The sequence below is a fragment of the Penicillium paradoxum genome (assembly GCF_028828445.1).
Source record: "Penicillium paradoxum strain IBT 22861 chromosome Unknown utg000003l_segment0_segment0, whole genome shotgun sequence".
Lineage (NCBI taxonomy): Eukaryota > Fungi > Ascomycota > Eurotiomycetes > Eurotiales > Aspergillaceae > Penicillium > Penicillium paradoxum.
The window spans coordinates 3,255,865-3,281,812 of NW_026643181.1; the positions used below are offsets into that span (position 1 = coordinate 3,255,865).

Here is a 25,948-nt window from a genome sequence, read left to right on the forward strand (position 1 = left end):
CGTGTAGAGACTAATTCTTACTAATATTAGGATTAGAGGGTGAGGGGGATCCCCTTTTACCTCTTCGTCTCTAATCTATACCCATCATAATAAGAAGCTCACTTTCGTTATGTTAAGAGTCTCACCTTACTTCTATAACTTATTACCGTTATAATAAGAGTTCTACCTTACTCTCGAGTCAGGGTATCACATGATATCAAGATAAAGAGCCTTATCAACAAAGGGGTCAGGCACATATATGAACTTCATTTTCCATGATCCTTTTCTCTTACAGAGAACAATACCAGGGGAATGTTACCATTTATACCCTACGTAAATGCAGATATTATACTTCATATATTGAACTATTAAAAAGCTCTACTGCTCATTGCATCAGCAGACATGTTAGAATATTAAAATACATTATCACATTACTATCCCAAAGATAATAAGTACCACGAGCAACTACACAGTCACTGGATGTTATCCAGGACTGGCTGCCATAGAGAAACGCTCGCAGATGTTTGAAGAGACAAAGGATGTAGGTGTGAACCAAGCAGATAGGAAACCACCTACTGGGCTTTTGAAACCTTGGCCTTATTCTCCCTCCGCCGCTTCAGCGCATCTGGGGTGTACTCTGTGTCCAGAACGTAATCCCACCAACGGAAGCTGCTAGCATAGTTGCCGATGAACTTTTCATGATGAAGATCATGGTGGTCAGCACCAGCCCAGAAGGGGAGGAAATGATGGAGACTCCACGGGAATTCATAACCACTGTGTGCATCAATAGCCTGAAACAAGCGCAACACGATCCAGATGTACATGGTCAGGATATGTAGTTCGCCTGTCATAGCGCACCAAACAATTGGGCATCCAATAGTTCCAAATCCTAGGATCATCACCTCAATTGGCGAGGCATATTCAGCAGCCAAGCCAAATGGCGCCGAATATTGGTGGTGGATTTTGTGAATGGCTTTGTAAAGAGGGCCCCAGTGAAGCGCACGGTGGGAGAAATAATGCCAGGTATCCTCCATAACGAAGAAGATGGCAATTTGATATGCCATGGTCCAGATGGAAGGGAAAGGGATTGAAGTTGACAGACCACAGAACTGTGCCAGTGGGTGAAAGAGCCTAAGCACAAGCCAACATCAGTATGACAAGATTCCCTAAACCTGAGAAACATCCAATCCTTACCAGATCTGAGGCAATTCAACAGTGAAATGACTTAGGAGCACAAATTTTGCGCAGTCCCACTGTTCCCGAAGCGATGGAGTCTTGTTCTACACAGCGTTAGAGGTGCATGGAGGCCACAAAGTTCGGGGTGTTACTTACACCCTGGATTTTGTATCGATTGAAGTAGCCCAATGTGTCAATGAAAATCCATGGTAGTGATCGACCAAAGTAAACCACTTCATGCATGACGAATGACATGATTCCAGTGGCTAGGACATCATTTTGCATCCATGCATACCAGGCTGCCCACAATCTCTCTGCGACATTGAAGTTGGCATTATATTTTCCAATCTCTTCAAATTGGTCCCAATATGTCCCCGAGGACAGGACGGTTGAATTCCTTGATGTGCTGTTAGGAACGTTTGTTCTGGGCAAAGGGGATGGGATCACCATACATTGTAAGGGGGCGCTCGCTTCTTGCCTTTTTTTTCTGAGAATGTAGTAACAGATCAAGGGGAAATAGTAGAAGGGATGAAGAAGAAGAAAAAAAAAGAAGAGACCGACGCAAAGTAGTGAAACTGTGAAATCAGTCACCAGAGCCTGTCTAATGAGAGGTTATAAGGAAAAGAAAAGGGAAAAAAAAAGGAAAGAAGATCCGAGATCAGGGACAGTCCAATCCCGACGTGGCGAGATCAACTTTCCTCCCCTGAGCCTAGGGGTAAGGCCACTGGCAAGCCGATCGCCATCCGAGATCACCCCACCTGCAGAAATCAGGTCATGCGGAATTTGCTGGTCTTTGTTTGGTTGAACTCGACTCCAGACTCCAGGCTTCTGCAATCCAGACCTTTCCATAGTCTACAACAATCTTACGACAAGTCTCGAAGTTTGCGTCAACGATTCCGTACTATAATACTATAAATCTACTCCATATCTTGGCATTGTTTGCACCATCCTCCCAAAGCTGTACGGTTCTGATATAATACTACAGAGTACGGAGTAACCTACTCCGTACCTACTCCCGTACGTAAGGTAGGTACTCATTTCCAAGGTGGCCCGGTATGATCGCTACGGTGTACATTGTAGGGACGAGTACAGTTTGCATCCTTTGCAATTACTTTGCATGGTTTGCAATATATGACGGCATCTTTTGAATCTTATCCTTCGTACGGAGTACACTGCGGTACATTATAGATAGGTACATACTACATGTATGGTTCGCTCTTAAAGTAGCTGTACCTCACCCATCGCGGGCATATTCGGCTATGTCGGTCATACAAGAGTGAGTATGAATCGATTCCCTAGAAAGACTGCATTGTGTACTCAAATTGCTATTCTCACAGAACGGTTTGCGGCGTCAACATCCAGCTTGATCGCCTCCAACAACAACTTGCAGATTCCCAGGCACTGGGAGCCGCAGACATATCTGCCGAATCCCTTGATTCAATTGGCGAATTACAAGATATCATCAACTCCATCTCGGTGACTTCTAAAACGCAGCCTCTTCTATCCCCTGATCGATTGGTAGACTTACTTTCGAGCCCTGCTTTTTCTCGCCTCCGGGTGCAGACTAACCTCCATGGGGGATCTATTCTGCAAATTTCGGACTATGTATGGTTAGTGGCCGCAAAGGCTGCTGTTCAGGCATCAGGACTGGTCATGAACACCCTCTTGGACCAAACACTTCAACTCTACGATGAGACTTATTATTGGGGCGAAATGCTAGGATCTACCTGGTACACTGGTCTGTATGCTGTTCAAAGATCTCCAGGGCAATTGTCCCGGTGGACAAAGGACGTCTGTGTCTCTCAACCGTATCGGGGAGTCTCAGCAATCACTGCTCTTTGGGCACGTTTTTTCCAGATTGCCCATCCAAAGGCTTGGAAATTGGAAGGACATTCCATGCGTGCACATCTGCTATCCCCGATTCGATCGTGCCGGGCAGAAATGCGACAGAAACGAGACATGCTGCTGACAATGAAAGAACTTCACGCCAGCAGCCTTGGGTTGCTTATGGAGGGATGTCATCTTTTTGACGCAAATGACTCCCCCTCAAGCTCAAGTACCAGTCCTATGAATGGCGAGTTGTGTGATGTGATCTCCAGAGCGGTGATTTCAATTGAAGCCATCTTTCAACAGATTGCCCTTGTGCCTAGCACTCGTGAGTTGGAAGAAAGTGTATTTTCCAGTCTGGATAAGGATGCCAGCAAATGTTCACTACCAACACAAGACGATAATCCTGTGAATAAACCTTTGGACTTGATCGAGCGGCTTGTGCTTGTTCTCCGAGATAAGTTGCCAGACCATGCCACTTCCATGTCACGATTTACCGCTCGCCAGGGACGTCCTTCCTTCATAGTTCGTTATTGGTTACCTGTATCGGTCGCTATCCTTTCGGGAAGTACATCTGTCAGGCTTTTGGCCAACCGGCAAGATGAAATCGTCCAGTGGATTGTCAATATTGGTTCCACCACTATTGACTTCTGGGGTAATTGGGTTGTACAACCAATCCGAAAGCTTATTGGGACAATCAGACATGACGAGAAAAGTGAGATCGCCATAATGAGCAAGAACAGTCTGCTGGCCGATCGGGCGAGCTTAGAAAGAATGGTGGTTGACTTTGTTCGCGATCGCCCGGATCTATCAAATGGCGTGGTGGCTGATACAACTGCCATCGTCAATTCTGTTCAGGAGGGTGACCTGACTCCTGTTCTGAAAGCATATGAGCGGGACCTGCGATCGCCATTTGTTGGAACTGTTCGGGGTGACCTTGTTCGTGCCCTTCTGATCCAGATACAGAAGACAAAAGTCGACGTGGAAATTGCTATTAGTGGTATTGATGCTCTTCTGAAGAGCCAAGAGCTTGTATTCGGGTATGTATTCTGCTGTGTCAGTCTCATTTCGCTCTGATTGTCTCTAAACATTTGTATTTTTTCCCCTTTAGATTCGTTGGATTGACTCCCGGAATATTGGTTTCTTTCGCCACTTTCAGATGGCTGGGTGGCCTTCTCGGTAGCCGACGAGGATTGCGAAAGGGCAGGCATCAACATGAGGTGAAACGTGGATTACGGTACGATACTCCATGGATGTTCCCCATCCTGCCAACCCGGGAAACCTAGAATCTTTGAAAGAAAAGAATACGAGGAAAACGCTAATCACTTAGTTATATAGAAACATGGCCCGCATTTTGACTTCTTCGATGGTCTTGTCCAATGGGACTGTCCCTTACAAAGTCTCTGGACAATTGATCTGCGAGGCAGAGGCTCTCCTTCAACATGTCAAACCAATTTTCGGACGGATGCAGTATGAAGAATTCCGGGAAGATCTTCAAGATCTTCTCAATGTTCAGAATGGAGTGAACAATCAACTTCGCGTGATTGAGAGGATGAGATGGGCTTATTGCCACTAAGAACCCAAGAGCCAGCACTTCCAATCTTCTGGAGTACTCACTATCTTATGTATAATCACATACCTGCAAATGTATCAAATGAATGACTACACCCCGTGTACATACAGGGTCGAGGGCCAATATAAATTTATAAATATGTACAGCGTAATCGCAAAAAGAGAGAGAATGATGGGGGACCTGGGGTTGATAGAGGCACTTTGGCCACGACTCTCGCTCCGTATATACTATATTTTAACCGCTGAAATGCACACAGCAAAAAACACGAAACGCTATATATAGGGACGTCTGTCTGTATACAATTTGGATTGATGTTGTGTGCAGTATATATTCATTCTGCTCAGCTGCTCTCTCTAGGATGGGCCATGATACTGCTTACATAACATGTGAGATGCTCCTTACCGTTGCGTAGGTACCGTCATCACCTCCACTCCAACAGGTGGTGCATCATTCTCCTTCCTCTCCCATTAACATTCCCGAAGTCCCTAGTGCCTATATGCTTGATTGTGGGACCTGCACCTGAGACCTACAGTTTTGTTCTGTTTCTGCTCGTTGATCAGCTTGAGCCGGTTTTAGCATTTGGCTTTGAAGCTCCTGATAAGTCCTCGGGGCAACCTGGGAAATCTGTCAACCCAAACCACCCGCCTGGTAGCTCTGATTCAATCTGCAGCAATTACTCGTTCAAGTTGCATCGAACTGCTCTCCTTAGACTCAGCATCCCTTGCCACCTGACTTGACGAATTCCCGGATCATATCGTGTCTCCTCACCATCGTTGATATTGCGAGCAACGGCACTCAACTGCCACTCAAATATCTCCATAATTCATCATGGCGGGCACACGGAATTATGACTTCCTGGTCAGTATCGACGGCTTGAAATCCAACAAACCACCCTAAAAGCCCACCAGTTCGCTAACTTAGCACAAGATTAAACTGTTGTTGATTGGAGATTCGGGTGTGGGTAAATCATGCTGTCTGCTGCGTTTCAGCGAAGACTCCTTTACCCCTTCATTCATCACAACCATCGGAATTGACTTCAAGATTCGAACGATCGAGTTGGATGGAAAGAGGGTCAAGTTGCAGATCTGGGACACTGCAGGCCAAGAACGCTTTCGCACTATCACGACTGCGTACTATAGAGGTGCCATGGGTATCCTCCTTGTCTATGATGTGACAGATGAGCGATCATTCCAAAGTAGGTTCGCCCGCTCCTCTTTCAACCAGCTGAATGTGTTTTGACCTGTTCTCTTCATTTCAGACATTCGCACCTGGTTTTCAAACGTTGAGCAACATGCCAGTGAAGGCGTACACAAGATTCTCATTGGAAACAAATGTGACTGGGAAGAAAAAAGGGCGGTCTCTACTGAACAAGGCCAGCAATTAGCTGATGAACTTGGCATTCCCTTCCTTGAGGTTTCGGCCAAGAACAACATCAACATTGAGAAGGCGTTCTACAGCCTTGCATCGGATATCAAGAAAGGGATGGATACTTCAAAGACTGAACAGTCGGGTGCTCAGGGTGTCAGTATAGACCAGCAAGGCTCCGGTTTGAATGGCAACTCAGGGGGCAAGTGTTGCTAGCTGCTGTATCACCACCACCACACATACACACACATGCCCCCTCCCCCCCCCTTTCCCTTTTCCCCATGATCTCCCCTGTCATCCTGTTATCTTAAAGCTACCACCTTTTTTTCCCCCCCTTTCCCTATTTCCTTTTCCCTTTTCTCTCTCTTCGCCATCTCGTTTCTGTTTTGCTCGCTACATTATGATGTGCCAAGATTTGAATGTCCAAGTTTTTATGTTTGAAGAGCTGGCGTCTATGAACATTTGAGTATCATGCAATCTTGTCCATAACCAGTTTGGTACTCTGTTGGTGTAGTCTATATGAAGGTTGCTCGGTTATACCTAAGGTCTATAGAATGTGTCTACATGTAGGTACTATGTGACGTGCAATGTTCATGGGTCCACTTTCCTTCACCTCCCGCCCCGATCAACTATTTTCTGTATTCTTTCTTTGATTCATTCCTTTTTTTGGGAGAACATCATACGCTCCGATTGAGTATTTGACTACTACTATCTAGGTATACCTAGGTAAAAGTAGCAAAAACACTGCGGTTGATCTCTGTTTCCGGAGTTGCCCCTCCCCCACTAAAAATTCTGGATCTTCGGTTCAGATTTTGCTTTCCATTCATTCCAACCTGGAGTGTTAAGAGCTGTCCAGCATTCACAACAAAAGCCTCGATGACCTTGATTCTCTGATATCCCAACAGAAAATTCAGATCATAGGGTTCTCCATAATATCAACTTTCTATTACAACATATTGAGGTCTCTTTCCATATCTTCGTCATGTCCGAGGGCCGCAGTTTTACTGCCCGTCCATTGTCAAAGCAACAGGCACGGAAGGATTTTAAAGATGCCTTTCGTGTCTATCTGTCTTCCTCTTCGCTAGCTGCTTTAAGGCTTCAGACAGAGAGCATCTGCACTCTGAGGCAAGCCGATGGACCGCCGAGAACGGCCATCGCATGGTACGCGGCTGAGAATATCCAGAGTACAGTGATGCAAATTTCAAAGACCCTCCAGGATTGCTATGATATCAAGATTGGAGAAAAAGTCTCCATCACCAGGGCTGAGGGCTCACTAGAGGACATTGATTTGGTGACGTTGGCGGACTGTTCAGATCCCGAGAAAATTGCTAGGCATGGTCCGATCTCGGAAAATGACAGATCCCATTGGGAATGGGCCCTGGATGAAAAACTTCTCAGATGCGGATGTTTGACGACGGGATTGACTTTCGACCTGGAGCTCAAGGGCCAACACAGGAGCTTTCGAGTGGTCAACATACGTTCCCAGAACTCTCACTCTAGTCATACCCTTTTCCAGTTTACAGAGGCTTCGAGGATTTCCCTTGGCCCAGTCACGCCAGAAATGGAAGAACAGTCATCATGCATCGAGGTGCAATCTACTGGTCTCGGAGGTCTCTCCCGTCAGATTGAGGACATCAATGAAAGCTTGTCCGATTTCAACATCGATCTGCGGAAGCCGGCGATGCCATCATTTTACGAGACTAGCCGAGGTATTCTACTTTACGGTCCAAAGGGGACTGGTAAGACAAGTCTTCTGGAGCAAATCAACAAGGCTGGCTGGAGACAAACATTCAAAATTGGCATGTCAACTTTGGGTAGAAGTGTCGGTGAAGGTGAAGTCAAACTACGTAACATATTTGAGGAGGCGGCTCGCGTCAAACCCAGTGTGATTATTATCGACCAGTTGGAATTTATTGCTCCAAAAAGAACTTCGATCGAGTCACAGTCCCTCGCATCTGTACTCTGTGAGAACCTAGATGCTATCCGAAACACATCGATTCTCGTGGTGGCCGCAACAAGACATCCCAATCAAGTTGATGACGCACTCAGAACACCTCATCGACTTGGAACGGAAATTGAGATACAAGTCCCTACTGCTCAGGACCGAGCCGAAATACTATATGCCATTCGTGGGCCGGTGTGTGCTGGTTTGACCGATGAGCTTGTAGAGCTACTAGCGGAAAAGACACACGGATATGTTGGGGCTGACCTTTTCGCTCTCCTGCAATTGATCTGCCGCAAAGCTAGGCAACGACAAACCTTGGAGCAAAGATCCACAGTGACGCCAGAAACTCACATGACCGACCCTTATAGTTCGCACCATGGAGGTTCCAGCGATGATGACTTAGCCATCTCATTGGAGATCCAGGAAACGGATCTTTTGCTTTCCCTGCAAGAAATCCGTCCCACTGCTATGCGGGAGGTGTTCTTGGAAACCCCAAAAGTGAGATGGTCAGACATTGGCGGACAGCACGATATCAAAAAGCGCCTTCAACAAGCCGTTGAGCGACCCTTGAAGGTAAACCCTGTATTTGGATTCCAGAAGATATAGACCCGGGACTAACATTTCTTTGTACCTTAGTATCCCCAACGCATGCGCAGACTCAATGTGAATAGTAAAAAGGGCGTCCTACTCTATGGGCCGCCAGGTTGTTCCAAGACGCTGACAGTCAAAGCTCTAGCCACAGAGGCAGGGCTGAACTTTCTGGCAGTCAAGGGCGCAGAAATTCTCAGCATGTATGTTGGAGAGTCTGAGCGGTCATTGCGAGAGATATTCAGGAAGGCCCGAGCAGCACGGCCTAGTATCATCTTCTTTGACGAGATTGATGCTATTGCTGCCCGACGCAGCACTGCTTCGGGCGGAGTCAATGTTTTGACAACCTTGTTGAACGAAATGGATGGCATTGAGGAGCTCCGAAATGTGTTGGTCATTGCTGCGACTAACAAGCCTGATGTCCTAGACCCTGCATTGATGCGCCCCGGGCGACTGGACAACATCCTTTATATTGGCCCTCCAGATTTCGAGGCGCGTAGAGAAATTTTGCGCATTTGGGCCAACAAATCTGTGGTAAATCCAGATGTCGATTTGGATAATCTTGCATCTCTGACTGAAGGTTATTCTGGTGCTGAGATTGTGAGCATCTGTGAAACTGCCGGAGATGCAGCGCTTGACGAGGAAGAGGAAACACAACAAGAGCAAGATGTGCAATGGAAACACTTTGAACATGCACTAGGACAAGTGCGGCGGCAGATTACAGATACTGTCATCCAAGAGTATGAGAGATGGAGAGATGGCTAGAAATAAAGCGCTTATTCCCCCCTCCCCCCTGCACTTTTTTTAATGTATATAGACCTGTCATACAATAAAGAATTAAATCAAAAGCCTTGGGGATCTTCTTTTAAGCAGCGAGAGTGTGTTGGAGTATGCCTAGGTGATTACCGAATTAGGTTAGTGTCAAACTCCATCCCAGTCACTTCTCCCCATGAAACTGTTCCAAGTTTCCAGTACTCGTCGTTTTCTTACGCATCTCATTCCTCCCCCTTCCCCTGTTGCTTCAAACCTCCTTCTACATATCTCAAGTTTACCACTTTGACACTGTAGATTTATTTGTGCGCTGTGCGCTGAATCTTCAACATGTCTTTGAGATCACCTCATGGACATTCACCAATATGTTCTCCAGAGGAAGATCGAGCAAGGTCGCGTTCATTGCATCATTCAAGACCCCGAAGCGAAAGTCCATCCCAAAGCCTCACTCGAAGTCCCTTTCATGGACGACGAGATCGTTATCGCTCAAGCACCCAATCCCGATCCGTTTCTCGCGGCAGAACCCGATCTCGCAGTCGCAGCCGCAGCCGCAGTCGAGCTGATCACCGCTACCACACTCGAAGCGAAAGCCGCTCCCGTACTCCAAGCTCTAATCCTCCGAGAAGTTCTAAGGTACGCGCCTGTTCAATTCCTGCTGCGATACCGCTGCACACCCCACGATGGGAACCATATCTATGAACCAAACTGACTTCCCTTCTAAAAACAAGATCGTGGTAGAAAAATTGACTAAAAACGTCACAGAAACTCATATTCGAGAGATTTTCGGGGGTTTTGGAGAGATAGAGTATCTTGACATTCCAATCAACAAGGCTTGTACGACTCATCCTTGATCTTTATTATGATCCCTTGAGTAATCCACCTGACACTTCTCTAGTCTTGACAAACAGGGGAACCGCCTATATTCTTTACTATGACCCCGCTGACGCCGAGGCAGCCATCGCTCATATGCATGAGGCTCAGCTCGACGGGGCTATTCTGAATGTTTCGATTGTTCTCCCCCGCCGCAAATTTTCACGTTCGCCACCCCCTGCATCGACTCGAGGGAATGGAAGCCGCCTGAGATACGGCCGAGGACCATATATGGCCCCATCATCTCCGCCTAGGCGACATGGGGGTGGTCGACCAACCGAACGGCATGACATCTATAGACCTCAGTCTGCATCAAGATCACGGTCTCCTGTTCGCTCTCGGTCATACTCTCGGTCTCGGTCACCGCCACTACGCAGAGACAATTCTCACATAGACTCGCGGCACCGCAGGCGTCGAAGCCCAAGCTACAGCAGCTATGGTCACAGCAGTCGAAGTCGCAGTCCGAACCGAGATCGAGGCCGCAATCGATATTAGTACATCTTGAATGGTTTGAAACCAGATGATTCTCGGTGCGAGAGAAATTCTCGTACGAAAACTAGGATAGCACAGCGTTCAATGAAGCCCGAAGAAATTTTTTTTTTTCGAATAAATGCTTTTTGAGAAGGATGCCACATATTGTATTGTCGTATATCAAATTCCGAAGCAAAAAAATTAAAAATTAAAAAGAATAAATAGAATAAATAGGGAAAAGAGAGAAAAGAGAAATAACTTAGACAGGAAGATTGCGAATGATTCCAGTTTTCTTCTACGCAACATATAGTTGGGCAGTTCCAGGCGCAGTGGGAAAGAACAAATAGATGCATAGCTGATCCTGAAAGACGTGCATCTCCTGGGCTATCTGGTTTATACTAGCCAACTCTTCAAATCATGGGGTAAATAAGGGGCGCAGAGGTAGACGTAAGTAGTTGCATGTCAATGAGCATGGTCGCCTGGGAAGTCCGGCCATTGGCAGTGAGTATTTGAATTGAGTCTCGTAGAGCTTGAAGGTGAAGTGCTACATTGAAGCTAAGCGCTAGCAGATCAGCCGTGAGTTGGGACAAGGATAAGGATAGCCTCTTAGTGTCGAGGGGCGACTGATATCATAGGTGAGGAATTCAAAGCAAGATTTGAGTTTTTATTAGCTCTCTGTCCTACAAACATAAGATTAGGGCATATCACCCATCAGATCTTCGTCCATTTCAAGTGTGATTTCTTCCCCTGCAGTAAGGTTGGCGTCACCGGAACCCAACCATACCTGACCCTTTTGGAGGTTATCAACGTATTCATCGCTCAATCCTAGGTTGTTATTGGTCTCCTTAAGACTGCCCACTAGAATCTCCATCAACCTTCGTTCATGCTTCAGTTGAGACTGTAAGTCTAATTCATGGGAAAGCTGAGGCAATGATTGAATGGCTGAAAATCGTAGCATAGAAGGTCTGGCGTGGTTCCGGTTGTTCACCAACGTAGCGTCCAAAGCGTGAGACATTATCAGAGAAGAAATAGCAGACTCAGCAGCCTCTTCACCCACAGGGAATAGAAACACCTGTTTTGCAAGGTCGGCCACAGTTAAAGCTGCAAATTTCTTCCCAATATTAATGATTGTTCGATTGAAGAACGCATCCACAACCTGAAAAACAAGACCCAAGTTATTATCCTAGAACGGAAGCATTAGCTCTATATTTATAAATCATCAGACCCGTGCCTTACCGCACACCAGACCTCCCTGGCAGCTTCAAATTCGGCCTTTAAGCTCCTCAAATCGCCAAGCTCAAATGCATGAGCAAGAACGATATAAGGCCTCCCTAGTGACTGATATAACTTTACCGCATGAGGTGTTGTGATGCTTGGAGGCGAACAAAGCTGGTCATGGAAGTTATTAGTTTTTCGGGGGATTTTCCCTTGTGTTTAGAAAGAGCTTAGGAAGGGAACGAGCAAAAACAAATCAATCTCACCTTGCCCCTTTCAAGTAAGCCAACTAGCACATATTTCTTGTAGGCTTCCACCATGACCATGCTCAAAGAGGTAGCACTAGGTGCAGAGATGACAACCCCGAGGAAATGGAGCGCCTTGCGCCACTCCGTTAAGGCCATGTATATCATGCCACCATAAAGAAAGTACTGCAGATAGTCTCGGTATGACAGCATGGATGAAAGCCCAGAGGTTTCTGTTATGAAAAACATACTCGATCCATGATCTGCGCAGAGCACAGAGGGCATTGAGGAGGAGCGATCTGGCAAAACTGGAAAATGACAAATTTGCTTATTCAAGATAGGCAATGCACATGAATATGCCTTTGCCTGTAGGCAAAGTCGAACAAACAAAAGGTGGCTTGACATGAAAACACAACACGACGGGTCGAGACGAAGCATGGCATCTTTAAGCACTGTGGCGCCCAGAAGTGGCTATGAGACCATTAATAATGAAAGCATAGAGAGCGCCGAAAAAGACGTCTACTCACCATCGATGCAGCTTGTGAAGCATGTCCTATAAGTTCAACAAGCTGGCGCCATTCTCGCCCAGCATATCTGATTTGGACCCGATCGAAACACCCCAAGAAGCGCGTAGCGCGTATCCAAAGTCTTCCCATAGGGCGAAGGTCCTCTGGAAATATATCGCTATTGAGCTCCCGTGCTTTTTGAATCTGTAGATGCAACCCAAAAAGATATGGGATGGAATCTATCGCTGGGTCAAAATGCTACAGACAATCCACATTAGCTGGGAAACTGTAGCACCACCCACTGTCGACAGTCAACATAGATGAGGCTGCTCACATCAAGAAAAGAGTCATCCTTAGCGAAAGAGTCGAGGGCGTTGGTCGATAGTAGCCGTTTGAAGTATTCAACTAGCTCACGGATTCGACGGTCGTACTCCTCATTTGGTAGATGGCTGGAGTTGTATAAGTGAGCCGATGCGGAAGTAAGGTCCGAGAGTTGTATCATCTTGAAATATGAAAGAAGAACCGAATATCTTTTTGGATGTCAAATGCACAAGGGATATCGCGCTTTGAACCGGTGTGACAGCTTGAGTTTCGTTTTTGTGATGTTAGGATCGCGGAGATGGTGGTGCCTCAAGATTGAGGAAAGCAAGTGCCAAGAGGAGATCAATGATGAAGGTTCAATTTCAAAAGGCTCAGGATCTAACCTACGTGTAGATACCTAGATATGTAGAATGGCAAAGAAAGAGATGTGCCGTAGAGGGAAGTAGGATGGTCATTATCAGGGCTCCGACGGGAAGGGATCGATAACATGCCCCTCCACACTTTGCACTTTTCCTCCCCCGGTTCCTGTGCCCCGAGATTACTCTTCTCCACGATAACACTTCCACCCACACAGAGCACGGGGAAAAAAAAACTACATAAATACATCATGTCGTTGACAGATTCTACAGCAGTCGATATTGCCTATAGCGCATCGCTCGCCTCGCGCCGCCTGGCAACTTTATCCAATTCTGCTCGCAACGAAGCTTTGACGGCTCTTCATCATGCATTGGATGTGAATCGGGATGTAATCCTTTCTGCCAATGCCAAGGATCTGGAAATCGCAACTCGTGCGGCTGAGAGCGGGAACTTGAGTCATAGCGTGCTCAAGAGACTCGATCTTTCGCGGCCTGGAAAATATGATGACATGCTGGATGGAATATTGAGCGTCCGAAATTTGGATGACCCTAGTGAGTGAATCCAGTATTCCTGGAGCCTCAACGATTGAGAAACATGCATTTACATTTCAAACAACCATAGTTGGCAAAGTGACACTGCAAACCCTCCTTGATGAGGGTCTGACACTCGAAAGAGTCAGCTGCCCAATTGGTGTTTTGCTTATCATTTTTGAGGCCCGCCCAGAGGTGATAGCAAACATCGCTGCATTGGCTATCAAGTCGGGAAATGCTGCTATTCTGAAAGGTACAAAATCTTCCGTGAATATTCTCCGATTTTTTTTCGTTGGCTGACGCAATTATCTAGGCGGAAAGGAATCGACGGAGTCCTTTGTGGCAATCGCAAACGTTGTCTCCAAAGCTATTGCCAGCTCTCAGGTGCCAGTGTCGTCTATTCAGCTAGTCAGAACACGTGATGCCGTGTCTGCTCTCCTGGCACAAGATTCGTTAATTGACCTGGTCATTCCTCGAGGTTCCAACGAACTCGTCCGCTTCGTGAAAGATAATACCAAAATCCCTGTGTTGGGACATGCCGACGGCCTTTGTTCAGCTTACATACACGCCGATGCCGATATCGATACTGCCGTGAAAGTGATTGTGGACTCCAAAACCGACTATCCAGCAGCATGCAATTCACTGGAGTCCTTGCTTGTCCATGAGGATACACTTGAATCTGTGTTCCCGGTGGTTGCTGCCGCTCTTTTAGATAAAGGTGTCGCTCTTCGCTGTGATGCTGCCTCGAAATCTGCTTTGACGAAGATTTTGCCAGCCGAGAGAGCAGCGCAGGTACAGCTGGCCACCGAATCTGACTATGACACCGAGTTTTTGGACCTTGTGCTGGCAGTGAAAACGATTCCTTCAACGAAACCCCCAATCACAGCTGTGGAGGCTGCCATTGCCCACATAAACGTGCACTCGTCCAAGCATACGGATATCATTTTGACCCAGTCGCAAGAGGCCGCGCACATGTTCACGAGTGGAATTGACAGTGCGGGTGTTTTCTGGAATGCATCATCTAGATTTGCTGATGGGATGCGCTTTGGTTTTGGGACCGAGGTTGGCATCAGCACGAACAAAATTCATTCCAGAGGACCAGTTGGACTTGAGGGCCTGACCATCTACAAGTATTTGATCCGGGGGAATGGTCACCGGGCAGGAGACTACCATGATGGCAAAGGTGGGCGTAAATATCTCCATACAAATCTGCTCATGGACCAATAAGGGCCTTCGTGCAAAAGCTATCAAAAAGATATTATATTTTATAAGCAAGGGTTTTTTTATATTTTTTTTTTGGTCTTTTGATTGAAAATCCCATAGGAAAACTTAGAACAAAGCCTTATTTCAATTTTCTTTTGCCCCTTCATTCGTAAATTCTCATTTCCCATACCAGCCAAAAACATCCTGCCACTTTTAAGTACAAAGACTCGAGGTCTCAGGCTAGATATGGAACGATTCCAGGCACCGATAAAGTCAATGTAGCCGATGCATCTTTCACGATACACAGACACAGAATCATCCTCATCAAGTCCCTTAAACCTTGAAACCCTTCGACCTTCTGCGACCACGAGCCCGCTCGAACTTGCGGCCCTTGCTGGCCACATATGGCTTCTGCTTTGAGTTAGCCAAATCGAACTATGCCATGTCATTCTTAAAATTCGATAACGAACCTTGTCGGTGTGAGGACCGAAGCCGAAGTGCTTCACAGCCTCACGAGCGTTCTTGGGTCCACGCAGGAGGAGAGTGTTGGCACCAGTGGGGGCGCGGAGAGCAAGCTGGTCCAGAGTCAGAGTCTCACCACCGGCTTTCTCAATGCGAGCGCGAGCGGTAGCAGTGAAACGGAGAGCGGCGATCGACAGCTTGGGGACATTCAAAAGGCGGTTGTCATCGGTCACAGTGCCAATGACGACGACTGTCTTGCCCTTCTGCGCCTCGCTGATGTTGGCGACAGCGCGAGAAAGGGAAACCGGGGGGCGGTTGATTCTCGACATGAAGAGACGGCGGAGAACGGCCTTGTTGAAGTTGGACTCGGTACGGCCTATCATGTATCCCATATCAGCCTCACAAAATCCTCAGAACGATACACCTATAGAAATCGCGCTGCAAACGAGATCGGAATTGGGGAGTCGTACGAGCCAAGAAGCGGTAAAGCTTCACCAGAACCTGCAAGTAGACGTTCTCGCTCTTGGGAGCCTTGCGGTGGCTGCTCCGCACATGGTGGCGGTCCAGGTCGATACCTGCAGTTTATGAATTGTCAGTGGAATGAACTTTGAATGGGCGAAAAAAACAGAGCGAAGTTCAAATGAATGTTGCGAATTGCGATGATCGATGAAACCGAGATGATTGAACATACCCATGGCTGTGTATTGATCGACTACCTGGGAAATAGCTTGCTGTCGCACCCGTATGGAAAGTGCAAGAAGTTTTTGATCCTTGACTTTCGGCTGGACAGTGGTGTGTGGGTTTAGCCCTACGCTAGACTTGACTAGGAAAGGCGAGGCACATGACCCGATGCACCCCACGTGACTATCGAGCAAGCGCCACCAAGTCACGTGCCAGCGGGGTAGCCTAGCCTGGAAGGTACGATTTCAGCATAGTACCACACAGTCTACCTGTACGGAGTACTACATATTACATAGGTCTGTAGTATAGATCCATTGCAATTGATATTTTGAAACCTCGGCATATGAAACTTCACTTGGTACTACCTGTAGTTTACACAATCAAATGTTCATATTAACAAGAGGGACTAAAAAATAGAAAGAAAATATCTATATAGGTATTCAACTATTCTCTACTATTCAAACCGACAAAGAAATCACGAGTCATCTCAAAGCTCAACCAGCTACTAGCCATGCTGGGAGCAACTTTTAGAAGATTCGGCCCGATTCCTTTGAATAATCCTCGCACTCCTTCTTCGGCAACGATGACTCTCACAGCATCCCATATTGAGGTATATTGGTAACCCATCCCTGACATCGTGTTGATTTGGAAACGCCTGCGCAGCACATCGCTAAGGATAGTCAGTTTCACATATTTCCACACGGCCCGCAAAAGGGCCCAAGAGAGGAAAACTAACAAAGGATATGTGCATGTCTGGGCAACTGCTCCTGATATCGCGCCAGCCAGTAATTTTCGAGAAGAGCTAGGGTTCTTCTCCCCCTCCGGTGTCAGACGGTTGCGGACCGATTCGTAGGTCATAAAATTGAGTCCCACCTATCGTTTGTCAGCGATGACCAAGCTGGGTCAAAGGGCCCCGGGGTATTACTCACATAGGGAGCTACACCGGCAACTGTAGGGGTAATACCACGATATAAAGCCTTTGTCCCACCTTCGGTTTTATAGATCATGACCATTGTGGTGAACATGCCTGGCAATTTTTGCCCTGGTTCTCTTGTGCCGAGATCGGCAAACGAAGCAGATTGAATAGAAAGCCGGGTGCGAACAATATCCAGAGGGTAGGTGATAGTCACCGAGGTGATACCTGCAGCACCTCCACAAACAAGACGACGCATTGGGGTCATTTCGCCATCGGAAGATTCTACAAACTGGACCAAAGCAATGTTAACTCGAATCAAGCATTGTTTGCAGATCAGGCACAGTTACTCACTTGCTGGTAAAAATTGTAACTCCCAAACTGAACCGCAGAGTAAGGGATGATGCGAATACAGTTCGTTCCATTTCCTCGCATGAACCCTCGCCAGCCTTCTTCCCGCCCCATCTTGACCAAGGCCTTCCAAATTGACAGTCTGTATTCATTTCGACCGGCACTTTGTATTTGAAGGAGAATTTTCAGCCGTTCGAGAGGTGACACTATTGTCCTGGAAACTGCACCAGCTACTCCACCAGCTATGAACGCAGCTACCACTGGTTCGGCGAGGTTATGTCTACTGCGAACCAATAACGATGGAGTTTGCTCAATATTCCCCTCCTGCTCCAATTGATAGAAAGTCAGCCTCCCAACCTATATGGATGGAATGTCATTCTCACCTTGCCTGGATTCGAAGCAGAGGGAAACTGAGACAAGCTTTGTAAAGCGGGCTTTGCTGTGCCCTTTAGCTCCTCTTTGTGAACAGCATCTTGGCGATTCAAGCTCATATTGTCGAAATGCACATTAAGTTCTGAGATGAGGTTATAAAAGACGTCTGATGATCTGAGGTGTGGTGGTATTCTGCAATTCTTTTGACCAACAAGCAGAGTTTGAATGCTGCAAATCGAATGCGACAAAGCACTGGAACTCTGATTTGTATTGGTATAGTGCGCTAGTAGCCATGAAGGTGGGCCGTCTCATGAGGCTTGGTGATCTAAAGGCTCATCATTGATGTTGTGTCCAAAAGTGTATCGCTTGTTTCAAAGGTGATATAAGTGAGATGTCAAGGAAGGTGCTGACAATAGCTTCTAAAAGAGGAAGCGAGGCCGAAAAGAACGCCGTGATCAGATGGATTATTTGGTCAGTTGCTTTTCCCCCCTATCAATGTTGGCAAGGAAGACGAGAAGCGAAGGGGGAAAAATACAAAATATATCAAGAATAAGGACAAGAACACAACGGCACAGAACACACAAGAAGAGTGAGTGCGGTATATTTGACTGGGGTCCAAGGTGTCTAGAGATGTTGCGATAGTCAAGAGAACATCAATCCCGACTTGCCGACGGACACGCGGTACCTCCCGATAGTCTGCCGCCTGAGCACCTGGGCACCTGGGCACCTGCCACGGATTACGTATTTGAAGCACCCGGGCTCTAGCTGCATTACCCTATGTACATGGCCCTCTGGTGCCTGTAACTGCCTACATCATATGTTGTATAGCCATGTATATCAACATTATTTATGTATTCAAACTAGACATATTGGAATTCCAGCTTCTAAAACCATCCCCTCAAGAGCAACTAGGACATTATATTCTCAAGGAGACGGACAAGAAGGGAAAAACACAATGTTCACAAAAGCTCAACTCTTTCAGTACTTGCGTCATTGGCATGTTAAAGTAACCGTAGTACCTTCATCACCTAATTCTTTCTGTTCTCTCCCTACTTCCTTATACACTTATCCTCTGGAACATTCTCAAGCTCCTCCTCGTTTACTCTCACTCTCTTTCGATCAATTTACTTAACCAGATCTATTTCTTTCTCATTGTTTCGTGCTGACGGCACCATGTCTTCTCGGTCTGGAACGACTTTGTATGTTACCGGGTTCGGCCATGGCACCCGTGCTCGCGATCTTGCCTACGAATTCGAACGGTACGTGTCGCCTCTACCTTCGCACCTACGAACCTCGATTCCCATCCTTTCGACGCCGTACCGATGAAGATCACTGGCACTGAATGCCTGGATGACATCTTGCTTCCTTCCGACCAGCTTAACATTGGTGTGAAAGCTTATGTCCAGGTTGTCTCATCTGGCTCTTTGGGCAACTACTCTACTCATCTTGGTCATCTTATCATCATGATATCTCTCATCACCGGTACCTAGAGCTAGCTCAACTGATTTCTGAACTAGTTATGGGCGTCTTGTTCGCTGTGATATCCCTGCTCCGCGCACTCCCTCCAGCCGACTGTGAGTTGACCTCTAAATAATGAAGTACTCTGTTTGTCTAACCTAATGACTTAGTTTTGCCTTTGTTGAATACGAGAGTCGCCGCGATGCCGATGATGCCTACCATGAGATGCACAATAAGCGCATCGGCCGTGATGATTTACTGAAGATCGAGGTACGTCTTCATTAGTCTCACCGTTGTCTAATACCTTCTAATATATTTCTAGTGGGCCCGTACCCCTCCCTCTGCCTCCTGGCGCTTTGACTCTGGCTCTGGCCGCGATGCTGGCCGCGATGCTGGCCGCGACCGCCGCCGTGATCGCACTCCCCCTCGCCGTGGTCGCTCTCCATCCCCTCGTCGCAGCCGTGGTGGCGACTACTCCCCTCGCCGAGACGATCGGTATGAACGGGACAATGATCGCGACTACGACCGCCGTGACCGTGATTCTGACCGCCGCGACCGCGACCACGATCGTCGTGATCGTGACCGTTCTCGTGACCGTTCTCGCAGCCCGGATGACCGTGAACGAGATGGCAAGGATGACCGTGAAAGACGTGATGATGATCGGGAGCGTCGTGAGGAGGACCGTGAGAATGGACCCAACGGTGAAGACAGGAAAGGTAGGTTGAATCGGACCTAAGCCGAATTGACGTTCTTTTCACTTACATCTAACAGTACCCCTGGACCCAATGCCCTCTGCTCATGATGAGCTTGATACTGCTGAGTAGATCCACTCAGTATTGCCTTTGCTCGCTCTCAACCCATGTTCCTCATTCTCAATCTGGTGCCATTTTCTCAAAGTATCGTTTGTTGCGGTCATGCCAACTAGGTGGGAGGGGAAAAGTGGAAGTCAAGGTCACTGCCCGATCAAGGTCCAACGCCCCAGTCTCGCCATTCATGCATGCTTTGCCCGTCACCAGATGGTACTCTTTTGTTAATTCAAAGGGTGTGAAGTTTCTTCTTCAGGTCAATCCGAGACCAAGTGAATGTGTCACCCTTTTTTCCCCTGCTTTTTTTCCGTTTTTTTTTCCCTTTCCGAAGATATTCCTTTTTTTGAGGCTCTTTTTTGAGGTTGGTAATTTATCCTGGTCAGCAGCTCGGAACCACCGAAGCGAACGTCGAGCGATCATTCCTAAGTCAACACCGAATCATCACGATAAATTCCGTTTCGCCCTCCGTCTTGTTCGCTGCTTAACTTGAAAGCCGTTACCTTCCTCGCCGTGTTCGACCGATCGAAACCCTAGCGAGTCTTATTTTCTTGAACCATTGTAGTGCTTTAGTTGTATGCGAGGTCAATATCGCGTTGGAACCCAATTTCAGGCACTCATTGATATTTTACCCGATGGCCTTCGGTGTACCACACCTATCCTGAAATCAGATATTTCTTTCCCTCTCGTGTTATTCATACCTTGCGTCATAGAGTGCATCCACGGATGACAGTCCAGCGCAATGACGTAGGAAATATAGCGCAGGAACTGTGACGCGAGGAGCGCTCTTTGGATCTAACTTGAGATTTTTCTGATCTCAAGCAACTCAACTACATGCATATGTAACGTCTTCGTGGTGTATTTGTACTGCTATATCTAGATTTTTCCACCATGAGTCCAGCTAAACGGACTACAGGAGTCAATATTGCAATTGATGTACTTCCCCTCCCCTCCCTCTCTCCTTTCCCAAACTTCTGTTTTGATCTACTCATCCAAAATGCTGACTGGTATGTCACACACATACAGAGAGGGGGTACATTTACAGACTGCGTGGGCAACCCAGGCACAGATCGCTTGGAAGATGACATTGTGATCAAAATCCTATCAGAAGACCCCAACTACCAAGATGCACCTTTGGAGGGAATCCGGCGCATTATATCCAAAATTACCAGTCATGAGATCCCTCGCGGGGAGCCCATTGATACATCTCTAGTTCAAAGCATCCGAATGGGTACGACTGTGGCAACAAACGCCCTACTTGAACGGAAAGGAGAGAGGGTTGCGTTGGTAGTAAGCCGGGGCTTCAAAGATTGCCTCGAGGTTGGAAACCAATCTCGGCCCAAAATATTTGACCTCGCCATCAGACGTCCTGATGTTCTGTACGAGCAAGTGATTGAAGTAGATGAGCGCGTCACTTTGGAGGACTACACGGAAGATCCACAGCGGAATATTACAACCACTCCTTCCCGGGAACAGACCGGGGAAGAAGCCGACGTGATTCGCGGACTCTCTTCCGAGGCAATACGAATACTGAAGCGTCCATCCGAGAATTTGGTAAGATCGCAGTTGAGAAATGTGTACAGCCACGGGATCAGAAGCATAGCCGTTTGTCTTATGCATGGATATACCTTTCCAGACCATGAGGCACTGGTGGGAAGAATTGCCCATGAGATTGGTTTCCACCATGTGAGTTTAAGCCATCAGCTTATGCCCATGATCAAACTCGTGCCTCGGGCTACATCAGCCTGCGCCGACGCATACTTGACTCCTGCTATCAAGAAATATATATCAGGCTTTCAAGCCGGATTCAAAGGTGGCCTAGGCAGTGAAAGTCTCAAACAGCAACCGGGTGCCAAAGGTGCACGCTGTGAATTCATGCAATCGGATGGCGGTCTTGTGGACGTGGGCCAGTTTTCAGGCATACGAGCAATCTTGTCAGGACCTGCTGGGGGAGTGGTTGGATATGCCTTGACTTCTTACGATCCCGTGTCAAAGATACCTGTAATCGGCTTCGATATGGGGGGAACGAGCACAGATGTCAGTAGGTATGGATCCGGCCGATATGAACATGTCTTCGAGACAACCACCGCCGGTGTGACTATTCAATCCCCTCAGCTGGACATCAACACTGTTGCTGCTGGTGGCGGCTCGAGGTTATTCTACCGCAATGGTCTTTTTGTCGTCGGACCCGAGTCAGCAGGAGCCCACCCAGGGCCCGCGTGCTATCGAAAACGAGGGCCTCTAACAGTAACCGATGCCAATCTTTTCCTTGGACGATTGATCCCAGACTTTTTCCCGAAGATTTTCGGCCCTGAGGAATCTCAAGGGTTAGATGGGCAAGCTAGTCAGGTGTTATTTGAAGAACTAACCGAGAAAATCAACCACGAGTTGACCGAAGGCGGCCAAAGCCGAGAGATGTCCCTTGACGAGGTTGCCTATGGCTTTATCAAGGTAGCAAACGAGACGATGACCCGGCCCATTCGATCTCTGACGGAGGCAAAAGGACATGACACATCAAAACACAGATTGGCTACGTTTGGAGGAGCCGGGGGCCAGCATGCCATTGCCATTGCCGAGAGCCTAGGCATTCACCAGATCTTGATTCATCGTTATTCCTCGGTACTCTCGGCTTACGGAATGGCACTCGCAGATGTTGTTGATGAAAACCAAGAGCCTGAATCAAAGGTTTGGGCTGATGAAGGCAAAGGAGGGGTTCGGGATGCACTTGGTTTGCGAATAGAGGATCTCAAGAAAAGATCCACGCGGAGGTTACGAGATCAAGGCTTCGACAATGATTCGATCGTGTTTGAAGAATACCTCAATATGCGTTACCGAGGTACAGAATCTGCTTTAATGATACTCAAACCCAGCAAAGAGGAGGCCGATATTTTCTTTGGCGGTGATGAATGGGCCTTCGGCCAAGCGTTCGTGAGGCAACACGATCGAGAGTTTGGTTTTACTCTCCCGGCACGAGATATTATTGTGGATGATGTGCGAGTGAGAGGAATTGGGAAATCATTCAAGATATCCGAGAAGACAGTGGACCAACAAATACAGGAATCCAACCCAAAGGATGTGTCGGAGGGAAAGGAGTATCGTAAGTCTCATGTGTTCTTTGAGGGAGGCCGGCACGAAACGCCAATCTATAAATTGGACGACTTGAAAGTTGATGAACGAGTGAGAGGCCCGGCGATTTTGGCCGATGGCACCCAGACTATCGTGATCACTCCAGGAGCTTCAGCGCTCCTCACCAAGACCCACGTCGTCATCAATATCGATGAACCTGATGCCACGCAGCCAAAAACCGGCACTGACAGTGTGAATCCTATTTTGCTGAGCGTCTTTTCGCACAGATTCATGGCGATTGCGGAGCAAATGGGACGTGCTCTGCAGAAGACGAGTGTAAGCACCAATGTTAAGGAGCGACTTGACTACTCTTGCGCGTTGTTCGATGCGGAAGGTGGATTGGTTGCGAATGCACCACATTTGCCTGTCCACCTTGGTAGTATGTCGACGTGTGTGCGGATACAGGCCCAGATTTGGCAGAATCAACTGGAGCCTGGAGATGTAATCGTGTCAAATCACCCCGAATTCGGGGGCACCCATCTCCCAGATATCACAGTCCTGCAGCCTGCGTTCAGCCAAGGAAAGATTATCTTCTATGTCGCCTCCAGGGCGCACCACGGTAAGATATTAAGATATCCCATGAGCCAGAAAAGGAGAGAACGAACACACATTCTGATTGGCCTGAAGCCGACATTGGAGGAATACTTCCGGGATCCATGCCACCCCATTCGAAGGAGCTTTACCAGGAAGGCGCAGCCATCAAAAGTGAAAAATTGGTATCAGAAGGCAGGTTTAACGAGGAGCGTGTCATAGAATTGCTCTATGAGGAGCCAGCTCAGTATCCAAACTGCAGTGGAACTCGATGCATAGCAGATAACTTGAATGACCTCAAGGCCCAGACTGCTGCGAACAAAAAAGGAATCAATTTGATCAACACACTAATCGAAGAGTATGGCGAAGCTATCGTGCAGTTCTATATGCACCAGATTCAAGACAATGCAGAGCTCAGCGTGCGCAACCTATTAAAAGATATCAGCAACAAGTCTATTGGTCGAGAGTTGAGCGCCATTGATTACATGGATGATGGGAGCCCTATTCAATTGAAAATCTCCATGGACGAGGAAAAAGGAGAGGCGATATTTGATTTTGAAGGGACAGGGCCGGAAGTATATGGTATGGTCAAACATCCTTGGAATACATAACTCATGATATATCCATTCGACTGAAGCGATGATAGGTAATATCAATGCGCCTGAGGCTGTCACATACTCTGCTATCATCTATTGCCTGCGATGCCTTCTTTCAGCAGACATCCCCTTGAACCAAGGTTGTTTGAAGCCAATTGAGGTTCGAATCCCTCCTGGAAGTTTTCTATCCCCCTCCGAATCAGCCGCCGTGGTAGGTGGCAATGTTTTGACGGTAAGACCAGCAACACCCTTAACGTGATTGTGGGCTCATCGTGTAATTTTCTTTCTTTCTTTCTTCTTCAGAGCCAACGAGTGACCGACGTCATTTTAAAATGCTTCCAGGCTTGCGCCGCGTCGCAGGGTGATACCAACAACCTTACATTTGGATTTGGGGGGAACATGCTCGGCGAGACGGAAAAAAAAGGGTTTGGTTACTATGAAACCATTGCTGGCGGCAGTGGGGCTGGTCCGACGTGGGAAGGCACTTCAGGGGTTCATACACACATGACCAACACCCGGATCACTGACGCAGAAGTATTTGAACGGCGATATCCTGTGGTTCTTCGAGAGTTCAGTCTACGACCGAACTCAGGAGGTAATGGTCAGCATCGCGGTGGGGATGGCGTTGTACGGGACATTGAATTTCGGATTCCCGTGCAAGTCTCTATCCTTTCCGAGCGAAGGGTCTACCATCCATATGGGCTGGAGGGGGGTGAGGATGGCCAGTGTGGTCAGAACATCTGGGTGCGCCGGATAAAAAGACAGGATGGAAGTTGGTGGGAAAGATCCGTCAACCTAGGTGCGAAGAACTCCGCTCAGATGCAAGCAGGAGAGCGCATTATTGTCCGTACACCCGGAGGAGGAGGATGGGGTCCGATAGGAGACCACAGCCAGCTTCTCCGAGAAGAAGATCACCGTCGTGCTTGGCGAGCTGGTTCTATTGCCAACGCCGTGGCGATGCAAGAAGCGAGCATGTGATCCATAGGGAGTTTGGGGGCAGGCCTAGACCATCAGGAAACAAATTCAACGCTCAATGTCTGTTTCATTATGGTGAAATAGCAAGAGAACAATTAGGGCAATGTAAATGAGGCTTAATGGCAATCATGCTTCACTCTCCTCATCACTTGTCGCCTCGATATTCTGCTTTGATGGACTGCGCGTATCCGAAGATACCTGTCCTTCCATTGCTTTGTCGGCTTGCCCTTCCCCCGCCGAATACTTAGGTCGAGGCAGAGTTTCTCCCCCTTCCTCCAAGGTCTGCTCAATCTCGGGTAGAATGGAGATGAGCGCAGCGAATTGATCCACGGGCAAAGAGATACCCTGAAATTGAGAACGAGATTAGCCCGGTTGTTGTGCAAAGCCACAGACCACGAACCTTTTTACCAGGCAACACTTGCCCGTCCTTTTCATAATGTTCTCTGACATTCACTTGAGTTTTCCCACGAAAAGAAGTTATGGTGACTCGTCGCATCTTGGAAATTTCCCAGTAACGATCTCCATTAGAATCGAGTTTGGCTTCTGTTGTAGTATTGGCCTTGGTCTTTTTGGAGCGAACGCTAGCATCAACAGTACCTGACTCGAATGAACGTTTGTTAGATGCCATTTTTCGCAACGAGAGAGGTTGGCTGTAAAGAGGTGTAAAATTATGAGAAGAGGCTGATGGTCAAAAGAAGACGCGAAACGCGAGCAAACACGTTGTCACGTGCAGATATG

General features: G+C 47.5%; 11 protein-coding genes across 11 annotated transcripts; 7 read left to right on the forward strand and 4 right to left on the reverse strand.

The window, feature by feature from the left end:
• Positions 1 to 551: 551 nt before the first annotated feature.
• N7457_003076 (sterol desaturase family protein) lies at positions 552 to 1,605 on the reverse strand (the record flags this gene model as incomplete). Its single annotated transcript, XM_057174122.1, has 3 exons — positions 552 to 1,110; positions 1,174 to 1,259; positions 1,312 to 1,605. The coding sequence occupies 3 exons, from the start codon at positions 1,603 to 1,605 to the stop codon at positions 552 to 554; spliced, it is 939 nt and encodes a 312-aa protein (XP_057034273.1).
• Positions 1,606 to 2,414: 809 nt separating this feature from the next.
• Positions 2,415 to 4,558, forward strand: N7457_003077 (NCA2 family protein; the record flags this gene model as incomplete). Its single annotated transcript, XM_057174123.1, has 4 exons — positions 2,415 to 2,431; positions 2,493 to 4,022; positions 4,094 to 4,219; positions 4,321 to 4,558. The coding sequence occupies 4 exons, from the start codon at positions 2,415 to 2,417 to the stop codon at positions 4,556 to 4,558; spliced, it is 1,911 nt and encodes a 636-aa protein (XP_057034274.1).
• Positions 4,559 to 5,383: 825 nt separating this feature from the next.
• On the forward strand, positions 5,384 to 6,136 carry srgA (Rab family GTPase srgA; the record flags this gene model as incomplete). The annotated part of the gene is made up of 3 exons (XM_057174124.1): positions 5,384 to 5,413; positions 5,483 to 5,750; positions 5,814 to 6,136. The coding sequence occupies 3 exons, from the start codon at positions 5,384 to 5,386 to the stop codon at positions 6,134 to 6,136; spliced, it is 621 nt and encodes a 206-aa protein (XP_057034275.1).
• A 766-nt stretch (positions 6,137 to 6,902) lies between these two features.
• Positions 6,903 to 9,218, forward strand: N7457_003079 (putative AAA family ATPase; the record flags this gene model as incomplete). Its single annotated transcript, XM_057174125.1, has 2 exons — positions 6,903 to 8,438; positions 8,502 to 9,218. 2 exons carry the CDS (start codon positions 6,903 to 6,905, stop codon positions 9,216 to 9,218), a joined length of 2,253 nt encoding a protein of 750 aa, XP_057034276.1.
• Positions 9,219 to 9,573: 355 nt separating this feature from the next.
• N7457_003080 (uncharacterized protein) lies at positions 9,574 to 10,589 on the forward strand (the record flags this gene model as incomplete). The annotated part of the gene is made up of 2 exons (XM_057174126.1): positions 9,574 to 9,857; positions 10,055 to 10,589. The coding sequence occupies 2 exons, from the start codon at positions 9,574 to 9,576 to the stop codon at positions 10,587 to 10,589; spliced, it is 819 nt and encodes a 272-aa protein (XP_057034277.1).
• Positions 10,590 to 11,259: 670 nt separating this feature from the next.
• Positions 11,260 to 13,033, reverse strand: N7457_003081 (putative COP9 subunit 3; the record flags this gene model as incomplete). The annotated part of the gene is made up of 5 exons (XM_057174127.1): positions 11,260 to 11,748; positions 11,802 to 11,954; positions 12,047 to 12,496; positions 12,553 to 12,789; positions 12,866 to 13,033. 5 exons carry the CDS (start codon positions 13,031 to 13,033, stop codon positions 11,260 to 11,262), a joined length of 1,497 nt encoding a protein of 498 aa, XP_057034278.1.
• Positions 13,034 to 13,459: 426 nt separating this feature from the next.
• Positions 13,460 to 14,966, forward strand: N7457_003082 (glutamate-5-semialdehyde dehydrogenase; the record flags this gene model as incomplete). The annotated part of the gene is made up of 3 exons (XM_057174128.1): positions 13,460 to 13,760; positions 13,831 to 13,992; positions 14,053 to 14,966. The coding sequence occupies 3 exons, from the start codon at positions 13,460 to 13,462 to the stop codon at positions 14,964 to 14,966; spliced, it is 1,377 nt and encodes a 458-aa protein (XP_057034279.1).
• A 309-nt stretch (positions 14,967 to 15,275) lies between these two features.
• N7457_003083 (60S ribosomal eL18 domain-containing protein) lies at positions 15,276 to 17,463 on the reverse strand (the record flags this gene model as incomplete). Its single annotated transcript, XM_057174129.1, has 8 exons — positions 15,276 to 15,353; positions 15,413 to 15,780; positions 15,875 to 15,979; positions 16,096 to 16,227; positions 16,550 to 16,755; positions 16,822 to 16,958; positions 17,015 to 17,290; positions 17,353 to 17,463. The coding sequence occupies 8 exons, from the start codon at positions 17,461 to 17,463 to the stop codon at positions 15,276 to 15,278; spliced, it is 1,413 nt and encodes a 470-aa protein (XP_057034280.1).
• A 1,431-nt stretch (positions 17,464 to 18,894) lies between these two features.
• On the forward strand, positions 18,895 to 20,003 carry N7457_003084 (RNA-binding protein; the record flags this gene model as incomplete). Its single annotated transcript, XM_057174130.1, has 6 exons — positions 18,895 to 18,980; positions 19,239 to 19,295; positions 19,350 to 19,449; positions 19,502 to 19,674; positions 19,786 to 19,895; positions 19,951 to 20,003. The coding sequence occupies 6 exons, from the start codon at positions 18,895 to 18,897 to the stop codon at positions 20,001 to 20,003; spliced, it is 579 nt and encodes a 192-aa protein (XP_057034281.1).
• Positions 20,004 to 20,873: 870 nt separating this feature from the next.
• On the forward strand, positions 20,874 to 25,213 carry N7457_003085 (Hydantoinase B/oxoprolinase; the record flags this gene model as incomplete). Its single annotated transcript, XM_057174131.1, has 4 exons — positions 20,874 to 23,667; positions 23,736 to 24,221; positions 24,286 to 24,467; positions 24,539 to 25,213. 4 exons carry the CDS (start codon positions 20,874 to 20,876, stop codon positions 25,211 to 25,213), a joined length of 4,137 nt encoding a protein of 1,378 aa, XP_057034282.1.
• Positions 25,214 to 25,336: 123 nt separating this feature from the next.
• On the reverse strand, positions 25,337 to 25,838 carry N7457_003086 (transcriptional coactivator p15/PC4 family protein; the record flags this gene model as incomplete). Its single annotated transcript, XM_057174132.1, has 2 exons — positions 25,337 to 25,555; positions 25,611 to 25,838. The coding sequence occupies 2 exons, from the start codon at positions 25,836 to 25,838 to the stop codon at positions 25,337 to 25,339; spliced, it is 447 nt and encodes a 148-aa protein (XP_057034283.1).
• Between the last annotated feature and the right edge of the window lie 110 nt (positions 25,839 to 25,948).